The sequence below is a fragment of the Coturnix japonica genome, chromosome 1 (genome assembly GCF_054131305.1).
Source record: "Coturnix japonica strain WE chromosome 1, WE-NBRP24, whole genome shotgun sequence".
Taxonomy (NCBI): domain Eukaryota; kingdom Metazoa; phylum Chordata; class Aves; order Galliformes; family Phasianidae; genus Coturnix; species Coturnix japonica.
Window position 1 is genome coordinate 166,869,020 of NC_140663.1, and position 12,760 is coordinate 166,881,779.

The 12,760-nt window shown below is 33.7% G+C and overlaps 1 protein-coding gene across 10 annotated transcripts in view; it reads right to left on the reverse strand.

Moving 5' to 3' along the window:
• Positions 1 to 1,000: 1,000 nt before the first annotated feature.
• CNTN5 (contactin 5) overlaps positions 1,001 to 12,760 on the reverse strand; it is a 538,457-nt gene continuing 526,697 nt past the window's right edge. For 9 of the 10 annotated variants that reach the window (XM_032442190.2, XM_032442192.2, XM_015852279.3 and 6 more), the window contains 4 exons: positions 7,680 to 7,866; positions 7,109 to 7,221; positions 5,643 to 5,811; positions 3,376 to 4,177 (listed from right to left, as the gene is read on the reverse strand). In XM_032442190.2, the coding sequence (XP_032298081.1) occupies positions 4,074 to 4,177; positions 5,643 to 5,811; positions 7,109 to 7,221; positions 7,680 to 7,866 (573 nt within the window). In that variant the 3' untranslated portion in view covers positions 3,376 to 4,073. Of the gene's footprint in view, positions 4,178 to 5,642; positions 5,812 to 7,108; positions 7,222 to 7,679; positions 7,867 to 12,760 lie in introns of all 10 variants that reach the window. The other variant, XM_085508884.1, reaches the window with a different exon arrangement.

Genomic DNA, 12,760 nt, shown 5'->3' on the forward strand with positions numbered 1-12,760 from the left:
AAAGTCTCAGTTTTAATGGTGGCTACAGCAATCTATTTTTATTTCCAGAATGGGCCCTTTGGCTTCTTACTATATTGCAGTGTCACTTACCCTGGAAATATTCATTTCATAAGTACATGATTAGCAATTATTAAAACATCAAATGAAACTATCACAAAGAAAAATATTTGCTATAATTGAGTCATCTGCTATTGCATTTTTCCCCAAAAAGTTTAAGTGTCTCTTAGAAATCTTTTCTTTTCTTTTCTTTTCTTTTCTTTTCTTTTCTTTTCTTTTCTTTTCTTTTCTTTTCTTTTCTTTTCTTTTCTTTTCTTTTCTTTTCTTTTCTTTTCTTTTCTTTTCTTTTCTTTTCTTTTCTTTTCTTTTCTTTTCTTTTCTTTTCTTTTCTTTTCTTTTCTTTTCTTTTTTTTTTCTTTTCTTTTCTTTTCTTTTTTTTTTTTTTTTTTGTGTGTGTGTGTGTGTGATCTTTTTTTCTACACAGATTGTTTCAAGTATAAGAAACAATACTTTTCAATAGAACTTGAAATGGTCATGCTATGCTTTTGTGCCTACGTGGCTATGGGATGCTAATAACACCTGAAAGAACATTACATGTTCCAGAAGAATCCCCGAAACTACTTCACTATGGTGAATTGTTCTTGGTGGCTTTCTTATAAAGGAATTGACAAGATCTTTTAATATTCCAGAGAGCTTTAATCTCTGGATTTAATTTGCAGTCTTATTTAGCTATATTTGTTAGTTACAGTTATATATTAATAGATCCAGCCTCCTTGTGACTTTCAGTTATTCAGTTATGAAAGTAATAACTGCCCAGGAAAACCAAAACAGATCAGAAATTAGAAAGATGCAAAAATTATTTGATTTTCCACATTCGTTATTTCAGATTCATCATTTTCTTTTTGAAAATCATGTAAATAGAAGATAGTTGCTGTTGGAATCCAGAAATGTCTGTGTCACTCTTTTCTCTATTAACACTGTTCAGGAGCTGACAGGAGATAGATAAAAGTCAATAAAAAGAGAATTATTTATTAAAAAGATCTAATGTTACAAGAACAGTACACAGAAACTATTATATTACTGTGTCTTCCACATGTTATATGCCATTATATATAGTATATATACAGATTGTATACAATATATCTAACATTTTGATATGGGCCATGATGGTATCTTTCTTTTTGTCTGCAAAACAAACTTTCTTAACAATTGTTCTCTTCCAGACAGATATTGTGGCATTATACAAAAATACAGTCTCCTCCGTGATGCTAGACTGCACTATTATAAATTTTTACATGAATAAGGAAAGAGCACTTCAGTGCAACTAAAAAGTATGTCATGATAAGGAAACATTCTACTACAGAGTAACAAATATGTAATATGTAGTTACTGAAGCATTTAAAACATGTATTTTGCATCTAAATATATTAATAAACATATTTTGTTCATCTTGAATATAAAACATATCGCTTTTTGTCCCTGCGTTACAAATACATTACCTGATGGTATGTCAGTATTTCTATTTCCATTTTTCTAGTAGAGGTTGAGATATAAATAGATGTAGCTCTATCTCCTCATTGGACTTCCATTCTTCTTAAAAAGTACAGTTATTTACTGTATTCAGAAAATTAACTAAACTGTCACCAGCAGTGATACTAGCCTTTTCAAATACTCTGAAACAAACTGCATTGGCAAGCAACTGTATAAAAAATAGACAAAATTATGCTTAGCAAATTTATAAAATAGCCGTTTTATTTTTTGGTTCATCACTTCATTCTTTTTCATTTTAACCTTTTGAAGAATGATGGATTGCTAGAGCAAGTTCTCTGCTCAGTAGCAACTCTGTTGTTTTGCAAACCACAACAGGTAGTTATTTCCTTTGAGTTTATTCTTATGTGTGTTTCACCTTCATGACTTTCACCTCATAGGCTTTCCTACAAGCAGCAGTGGATACAAGCAGGTCTCCTGTTTGTAACTATACAGCATTCTGGTCTCAGATCATTATTCTGCCCTTGTTTACCTGGTGACATTTTAACTAAGTACCTTTGAAGCTTAAATCTTCAGAAATTTATTTAAAATATTTGTGTGTTTTAGAGTGAGAGAATAACAGAATATCCCAAGTTGGTAGGGACTCACTAGAATCTTCAAATCCAACTCACAGCTCCACATGGAGCCACCTGAAAACTAAGCCATATTTTGAGAGCACTGTCTGAGTAGTTTTGGAACTCTGGCAGCCTAAGCACCATTGACTCTGCTCTGAGAATCCTGATCTGAGAAGCCTGTTCCACTCTCTCCATGAAGAACTTTCTCCACCACTGAATAAAGTAATAATGAATCAAGTTGAATCATCTCTGAAAAACTCCAGTGTTAAATATTTAAAAGGAATGTAGTCATAAGTCAGATTTTTACCTAGCAAGCATTGCACTTCATTGGCTACCATTTTAAAGATGCTAAGACAAGGCATCATTGGAGTACACTATCTAAATCCCAAGTATTATTTTTCTAGTGAGCTGGCTAAATAATAGTATTTTTGACATAGAACCTACAAACCAAAGCAGATTTGCATCAAAATTTTTTGTAGGACAGACAGTTAGAAGAACTATGCAGTTAAGACTTGTGTCTTAAACACGTTTTTTGCCCAGATGAAGCGTGTTCATTCTAGTTACAATAGCTAGACATGTCATGGTAACAAACCATCCCTCATAACAGTAAATGTACCTTAACTGCACAAACTCTCACATCATAAACAATGGGGATCATTTTTATTTAGGTGCCAATATATGAAAATACCTTCACATGTAGAAAAATTGTCCAAATTTTGTATTGAGTGAAAAATATTTTTGGACAGCAAAAGCAGGGATTAGAACTGATAGCATACAATTCCTATCGGAATAATTTTATCTAATGAGCTCTAGAAATAGTTCTAGAAAACAAAATAATTGGAATAATGCTCACTGGTAATTATAGAAGCTTTTTTCTTTTTTTTTTTAAGACACTGTTATCCAAGATTTATCCTGCTGCAGTATGTACATATGAATGACTACATTCCAAAATGTTAATGCTCTCTCTGTTATATGCCTTTATATGTGCTTTAACACACATAACAAATATGTAAAGTATATATCTAAAAAAATGGGTCCAGAGGAAAAAACAAAGAAGGAAGTGGTTGGAAAAAGTAGGTTTATCTTCTTGGATTGCTTTATTTGTCCTCTTTGCAGCCTAGAGTATATAATGTTTAAATGCCTAGTAGATTTTTCATTGCCATGTGCACTAGGATTTTTTATTTTTATTTTTATTTTTTAATCTCCTATTGAAAATAAATATTTGATTGCTTTGACATTAAATCATTCAGTATTTGATGCAAAACAACGGCACTTGTTTCCCTTGAAGTTTATATTCAATTATTTTCAGTTTACCTCAAAATAAAACAGATGGCTTAATTTTGACTCCATTTTGCCACTTTTTGAATGTTCTGTCTAGTATTGCGTTGACAATATATATATATATTCTATTTTAGTACATATTTATGCATTTTAAGAACAAATTCTCTGCATTTTTGCAAAGCATACATATCTCAATTATATTTTTCTCACTCTTGTCAGTAAGAACAGCCAACCATGTGGAATGCAAGAAATGTTAGATAAAGTTGTATCAAACGTTATTCTCTAATTAAAGAAAGTTGTTTGCTTTTTTGCTGAACCAAACAGATGTACTGTACTAGACACCACCATTTAAACAACTAATGATACATAATCGGGATCACCAAAATCTAACATATTATAAAAGTAAAGTACATTTGACAGAAATTACATTTGCTTACAAAAGTTTATTACATACAATCTGCATATTTTTGGGCCAAGAAATGTCCCCTTTCCCAGAGGACTTTTACAAAAACTGAAGAGAAAAAAACCTGATGAATTTTTGACTGTGTCTCCAGCGCTCCTCTAAGTGCACCACAGGTATTTCTATGGGTCTTTAAGCATTAGCTTGGGTTTCCTGTTGCTCCACAGACATGAAACTTCATCCCTTGTTGTCATCAAGCTAAAGCAAATAAATAACAACAAAGTCTGCAGTCTTCACCAGGAAGTTGAAGGAACCATCAGTATCAAAAGCAGTGTTACAGAGGATGAGGAAGTAGAGAACATATGTAAGGTGGACTGAGCACTTGTTACTTTCCCTCCTGAAATGGAAAATAATTAAAGAAATACCACAGTAAACAAATCTCAGTACACTTGGACACGAAATTTTACTCAAAATTTATATACTTTAATGCTGAATAAAAGTCTAACTTTTGGGCAGAACAAATCCAAATTAGGTTCCCTAGGCAGACATAAGAAACTTAGGTTTTATGATTATAGAAACTCACATGCTGAATTCTCACATTCACTCTGTAAATTAATAGAATATTCATAGAAAACAGGTAAGTTTCATGCCTTAATCTTCATAAAGAATTAGGCTGCAGAAGGTGCCTTGAGTCACAATTACAAACATTCTTCATGGAAGAAAAAATGAAAGCTTATGATTGATATATCTATACTGATGTTTGTCCAGGTCTTTTGCCCTGTAGGCCAGTGATGATTTTAGATCATAGCAGAATCTCTTAATTATGGTTGAAATTTTAAATATTGATTCTAGTTTCAGGCCTCTAGACTCTTTATAGTATTCTTGAAGGACTAACAAACAGTGTTTAATAGAACTGAAGTAAGTGTTATTAGAAAGTTAGAACTGAGGCCATATTTTCTTATACAAAAGACAATGTTGATATTTATTTTCTTCCTACTAATCCTGACATATTTTTCTTAAGTTTGTAATACAGTGATACTTTACATTCTTATAATATATTGCTTGAATTGAGGACAAAGAAGTTAACCATAATCAGTTACATAATGATAATTACACTGATACTGTTATTATTATGACTTACTATTAAGTCTTATCTAATCAAGGGAATCAATTGGACTCACAGAGAAACACAACTTATTTTCTGACACGGGCATATACAGGGGATTCAGGTACCTAAATGAAAATACTTTTTACATTTTAGCTGTGTTAGATGTTATTCCTTCTTCCAGTGCATAGTGGTGCATTCTGTGTATCCTCTAAGTCCGGTATCATGTCTACAACTTCTGAGTAAAAGTCTGAGATTCCTTAAAATATTTTATTGCCTTTATATGCCAAATTATGTCAAAATATTTAAATTCTGTCTCTCTGCAAGATCAGCTGAATTGCTGTCTAGGCTTAACTACTTGCCTCTATGGATTATGTCTCCGGTAACTGTACTGGGATTTGAGACACCTATTGCCTGTGTAGACATCCATAAATCAATTAGTTTTCTAAATGTAACCTGAAAGGCACAGATGTATAGTATGTACTATGTTTGTCCATCAGTCCCACATGGATTTCTGAGATACTCTTGAGAATCTTGGTGTTAGATACCCATGTAGTAGCACAGGAAATAAATATTGCTATCAATGATTTTATCTAACTAACTGCTAGGGAACTATGAGAATAATTTATTTATTTATCTATTTATTTATTTATTTATTTATTTTCAGGTAGAGAGTAATAGAGGTTTGTTTGCTTTTTAATGAACATTCCTGTAATTGTTATACCTGCCACTCTTCCAAATGGAAGTGTATCCTTACCTGCATAAGATGGAACTCTAATCTGGGGACTAGCAGTCCCATCGCCTCCTTCACTGACTGCACAGACCTCAATAATGTAGACACCAACATCAGGAAGAATTACCACCGCAGAAGTTTTCTGTGTTTCTATAACTTGACTGTTGCTTTGACCTTCTTGCCTAAGTAACACCTATGGCCAATAAAATAGATAATGGTCATGGAGATATTCCAATTACAAACCAGACATTCTGTGTATATGATACAGTCACTGAAATGTTAGCTGTTTCATTTTTTTGTTAAGGAAAGCAGTTATCTGCTTTTACATCTGCCCTCTTTGCCCCCTCTCCTCCCACACCAAATGGCTTTCAAATAGTAACAGCCAAGTATACAAGCAATTAATAAATGTGAAAAGATTTTTAACAGGATTGAAAGCAAGGATATAGGACTTGCTGGCTTTCACTGCTAGGTATTACACATTATTTTTCCAACTGACATACTCTGTAAGATGTCTTTTGGGTTTCCTTTGTTTAAATTATTATTCCCAAATTCATATGGATATTCACAATAGTGATGAAAGAATTTGGTTTCAAATGTAAGAAAATGCTCTAAATAAAGACCTTACTGTGGTTACCTTAGCTGTCTAAGTCAACTACAAATAGCTTAGATTTATCCTCATGTCTCCTTTGAAACACAGTACATGCTTTAGTGAAGTGGGAGGAATGTACTTAGCTGCCTTTTTGGTATTTCAGCATAAGAGTTTCTGTTTCCAGAAAAAAATGAAAAGGTCTAAGAGGTGTAAAAAAGCAAAGCATCCACTTAAAGGTTTTCAGTATCTCAGCAATGCTGATAAAGGTTAAATAATTTACTGACTTACTAAAGTTGTTGACTTACATTTTCATGGTGATATTTCTTCTTATCTAATGGAATATCAGATTGTACTCTAGAAAAATGGTTATATGCATGCTTCAGGTTACCCACAAAAATCTCACTAAGAACACTGATTCTTTTTCTCTTAAATTTAAAATTTAAATGTACTCCACTGATTTTTAGAATTTGACATATAAGTAACAACAACAATTTTTTTTTTTTGTTTTTCTACATAAAAATATTGATTTTAATTTCATTGTATGATGTCTCACTGTCCTGCATTTCCTTAGCACCTACTGCACACACAGTTAAATTGAAGTGCTCATAGGAAATGAATTGTACTGGTCTTACTGATAGCCAGTTCTCAGCCAGATATAATGAACTGGTGCACTCAGATAGAGCTCACTCAGTTTATAATCACTGTTTGAGAGTCATAACACAGAAAATCTTGGGCATTTAGTACTTTTCAGTTTTATTGATTGCTTTTTATGGTGAAAACTGATTTCAGATAATCTGTATAGTATGCTTACACAAGAAAACTACAGAGAAAAAAAGAAAATGGGGAATAGGAATAATTTTTTAGAAGTGAGGAAAGTTTGTGAGAAAAGGAAGGCACTGACCTTGTATCCCATTACCTCAGATTCATTAGCTAGAGGTCGGACTGGCTCCCATCCAAGCGACACATGAGAACCATCCTGTATCCACATAACATTACTTGGTGCTTGACTGGGAGCTGGTAAGAAGAAATAACCACATATACATATATATATATTTAGAAAGTTCCTTTAAAATGAAAACAAAATTATGTCAGTCTTTTCCGGTATTTACAAGTGTCAATAGGCTTCCAACTCCATCTGGAGTTTTGCTATTACTTTTTTCCTCCACATTCCATTATATTTTTTCCAGAATTATCATTTAATAGATTGTAGTGGATTGGCCCAACACACCTCATAGATTCTTCAGAACTTACAAACTGAACTCTTCTATTTCTGTCAAAAATACATTATATATTAGGAAAATTATCTTTGTTATGAATGCAAGGATTTCACAACTATGAACGTGAAACAAAGCCACATATCAGAGCTATGCATGATTCCAAATTATTATATTATCTTAATAAAGAGAGATCAAAGAGGGCAGTTTGCTTTCTGACAGCTTCTTCCTTTGAGCAAAGTTATTGAGACCACTTACGGGACTTCTTGGTTGCTACACGCACAGCAGTGCTAGGTGGTCCATACCCTGCAGCATTGTAAGCCCGCACAGTCAGGTGATATAATGTGTTTCCTTCTAACCCTGTCAGAAGGAGAGATGACTCATTTCCTGCAGTTTTCACCTTTTCTGCTGCTTCTTCCTGTTCCATGTCTTTCCAGTAACCAATCTGCCAACAAATCATCAAGGGAAAAATTAATGCACTATGATTCTATAATTCTATATGAATACATGCGTTTGGGATTTACATATTTTCCTGTGGTAGATTTCTTTGCCAGTTCTGCCTGTTGTCTGATTGTCCTTTTGTCTGAAGTGGTGAGAATTAGAAAATCATGGAACTACCTAAGGCATGTTGAATTGCTGCTCACTGACAGAAGATGTGAGCAGTAAGATCAAAGATTAGAAAATGAGCACCAGCAGGAAGTCAAAAGTATTTCAAAGAATTCAAGAGGAGCTCAATCATTTTTAAGTTGCAAGAAATATTTATCTTCATCCTGGAATGCTTGGGCCATATCAGTTAAAAAATGACATGATCAAGATTCACTTCCTGTCTCTGTAGATCTCAGAGCTGCCAGGTTTTTTATCAATATAATGAACAGGAAATGACAAAATACCCGAGGAAATCTTGCATTGAGCACGAAAATCTTTTCTGAATAAAAAGAAGGAACTGGATTCAGTTTTAGTTCATGGATACAGACAAGTTTCCTGTAAATGTAATTTTTATTTTTGATTTGTCTGTCCCTTATTTTCAGACATAACAAACTTAAATTTGGTGGTTTTTTGTCCATATTTTTGGTGTTTGTGTTGAATTTATTATAATTTCAAAGAAGGTTTAATGCTGAGCTACAAGTTTGTCTAGTTTCTTTCATCAGAAACAAATATTTGCAGGGCTCAACTGGAAAGAATAAAGAATAAAACAGAACAATAATGTCTCTTGCTACTGTATCTGGGTGGCCTCCACCAGTAATGTAGTTCTCACAGGGCACTACTTTCCTTAACAGAAGATGTCACTAATGTACCATTTAATCAGCTTTATTCAGCTTACCATTTTTCATGATGAGAACTACTTGCACTTATTCTGCATCTTGACCTTTTCTGTGAAATCTGTTATTTCATAATAAGTTATTCATATTATATCTGGATAAATTTTCCACTGAGAAAAAGGTCATGGGAAATACGATACTTTTGAGAATATATCCCAGAAAATACTGAATAAAAAAACACAAAGGGTTCATAGAAAACTAAGGCCAATGAGTAAAATGCTGATTTTTTATAACTGTGCTATGGCAGCCATTAAAATATATATACATCCAAAAAGACTTGAGATCTTTTGAGGTCGTATCTTCACTGGAGTAAAGTGGCTGTGTTCACTTTGATGGTGTATGAATCAGTTTGATCCAATACAATTATCAACTTCCTTAAATGTAAAATTTATATACATGTGTCACTAATTCTTACTTTGACTACAGATTAGATAGCAAATCTAGCTATGTTCAACAGTTGTTGAAATAAGCACAGTTCTGAAATACATAGGTATTTCACTACCTGAAAGCTTGAGTAACATCGTTAGTATCTGTAGCAACATCTATTCACATCTTTCTTGGAGGGAAAAAAAAAACTAACAACCATTTATTTACATGGTAGGACTGAACATCTAGTTATTTTCTGCTGGGCAGTTAGATGAGTTCATTTTACAGTTTATTTAATGTGTCTTTACAGACACAGCACTATAATACTGAGAGTCACATAGTATTAATCAGTGTATAAATGGGTAGTGAGAGAGTTCTCCTGAAGACCCTATTAACCAGTTCACATAATCACATAATCACATAATCACAGAATCATAGGGGTTGGAAGGGACCTCCAGAGATTCAGCTCTGCCAAAGATCTAACAGAGAAATGATCAGAAGGAAAAGAGGTTTGACCAAGATCACACAAGTGGACAGTGAGTGGACAGTGGCAGGGGTGGAAATACAACATAAACAGTGTAATTAATATTCTAAGAAAGCCAGGAAAATAATTTGAAGTAGCTCAGTAGGTCTCACTGTGGTAGCTGATTCAGAGTACACCATGTCCCAGTGTACATGACAGTAGGCAGAGCCCAGGTTTTGCATGGAAGCTTTGTTTTGTTGTGAAAACATGATTTTTGAGATATTGCTGCTCTCCATCGTGGCTTATAAGGCACTGAAGCTAATTTTGTTTTTATATGCTAAGTCTGCAAAAATAATCATGGAGTATTCCCTTACTACTGCTACACCACGTGGAGAAGGCGTTGCTCCTTGACATTGGGTTGTATTTTGAGGAATTAATATATACACTTTATTAACCAGCAAAAACATGAAACGCAAGTGGCAATGTTTCTATTTCAGTATCTCCTGTACTTCAAAGCCTTTAAATGTTTGGTCCCTGCTTTTAAAATTCTCCTTATAGTTTTACCAGGTGAGTTTGGACTTTGATCTCAAAATAGGCTTCTATCTTTCTCTCTATGAACACAACTATTTGTTAACGGCTAAATGAGCTCAAGGAAAAAGTGATTAAAAAAAGTTCAAATGATTTTTAACGGGTGGGAAAGCTTACACTGATTTGTATTGGGATGAAAATACTGCTGATCTAAAAATTGTTGGACAGGTTTCTTAAAACAGGATTTGTTTATGAACAGTTATATCTGCCATTTAAAAAAAAAAGAGCTAGTTATTTTCAATAGCCTTAATTGGTCAAAAGAGATTTACCAGTTTTCATTAATGAAAACTTTGAATATTAGTATAACATACAGCATAACTTACAGAATCACAGAACTGCAGGGGCTGGAAGGGACTTCAAGAGATGACTGAATCCAACCCCCCTACTAAAGCAGGTACCCTACAATAGGTTGTGCAATCTTTAGGCTATCTGTTTCAGATGTTCTGAATCACCCATTCCAAAATAGCTGTTCCAAATCACAGAAGTTTACTTGTCTTAAAAAAAAAAAAGAAAGGGGGGGGGGGGGGGGGGAGGCAGAAAAAACAAAAGCCAACATTTGTTTTGTTTAATACCCTATTGCTTGCAAGGTTTTAAATTTTTTTCTGTTCTTTTGTTTGTCATCTAGAGAAAGTTTTCATATCTAGTTCTCAGCAAACCACATCTTTGTGATAGAGAGAGGGCAATAATGATTAAACTGCTGAGCAGATGCAGGAACACATACTCTTCTGCTTTGTCCTGACAGTTATTATTAAGTAATCCTTGAAAGTAAGAAATCATGTCATAGACATTGCTACCTTAACATTTTTGAACCTTTAATGCTCACAGACAACTTTCTCATAGTTTTAGATTTAAAGATATCTTAAATAATAATCTTCTCCTCAATCAGTTTAGAAGATGATCATGACAGCACTTCATAATAACTAATTGCAGGCCCTCTTCTCTAAATTCAGTACAGTAAGAGTTACAGTCTGGATATCCTTTCTGTTGACCAAAGTTCCAAATAAAGCATTTCAAATAAGTGCCTAAAGTGGATAGGATGAATATAGGTGTTTCTTTCAGGCTGGTTAAAACACAGAAAATTTCCTGGTCTCTCTGATTTACCAACCCCAGCAGTTCTGATGTAACTGAAAATGAACTTGCAGAGATCTCAGAGTACAGAAGGTACCTGAAAAATGGAAAGAAAAACAAGCTGAAAGAAGTGCTGCTAGCCCCGAAAAAGAGAAAATATGATTCAGATTTCACACAACTTTTTCTTATTGTAAATTGCAGAAAATCTGTTGGCAACTTGAGCTTGCAGTGTGCAGTCCTACAAATATTAGCACCAGCATAAAAGCAGCAGTAGAACCAAAAACTTAGGACAGGAAAAGCACATCTACTCTTTGCATCACCTCAAAATAATGGTGTGAGTGTTTTCAGAACAAGATGAGATGTTCCTGCAAAAATGCCATTCAACCTCAGTTGCTTGACTTTCATCATAATGATTGCAGACTGAAAAGGAGAAAGAAAATACTGTTCAGTAAGCCTAGGCTTTGGGTCTTCCCTGGAATGTCTTGCATCCTCCTCTTTCTTCAGGTACTCTTATCATCCACATAGTCCTTAATGCACCTAAGATGAAGACTCATACTGTAGCTCAACACTGAGAAGTATCATAAAACATCTAGTCATATTTTCCTATGAAAATCAATAATTTTTTAGGTTTCTGATTTTGGTTAATAAAAAATAGCTGTCTTGTAGCAAACTATTCATGACATGAAAGTGACTGCATGAGGCACAAATGACACTGCAAAGAGCTTGGATCTCTTGAGACCTTCATGAGAGATCTAAAATGTTATTCACACCCTAGGGACATGAAAAGCTGTTGGAATCCTGTGAGAAATGTTTACAGCCTTTCAGGATTTTAGAGGGATTTGTGTAATTTTATAGGCTAAGTTGGCATATTTAAAGCAGTTGTTTATTTCATGTTTGGAAAAATTAGAATCATGGAATAGAATCACAGAGTGACCAAGGTTGGAAAAGAACCACAAGATCACCCAGTCTAACCATCCACCTATCACTAGTGGTTCTCACAAAGCTGGGTAAATTGGCATTCAGGCTGATGAAAATCTAATGAATACCTCTTATTCTGTCTTGCTTTACTAGCCTTTGGTAAAACACTGATATACCCTTTCTAATCTACCTTGAGTAATACTTGAGTAAATTAAAAAAATAATTCCAAAATTTCCATTGTATAAACAGACAAAGAATATCTAAGGAAAGGAAATAGAAAAAACTTTTAGACATTTCTCTTTGAAAAGAGATTCAAAATTTTCCATTTTTTATCCATTTTGTTTGCAAGATAATCTTTTGATTTACTTAGTCAAGCTCCTAGCCCTTGGGGGAATTCAAATAGCAAAGATGTGAGATTTGAGACCTTAATATTAGCTAGAATAGAGCTATGTTAATATAAGAGCTTAATATTAGCTAGAATAGAATAAATAAAATAGAAAATATGTTCTTCCTGACTGTAATTCTTTCCCTTTCCCTTCCCTACCAGTGAGTGACAAAGAAAATATTGCCTAAGGCTGAAATAGATTTTATAACCTTCAGGTTATGGATTCTAAACA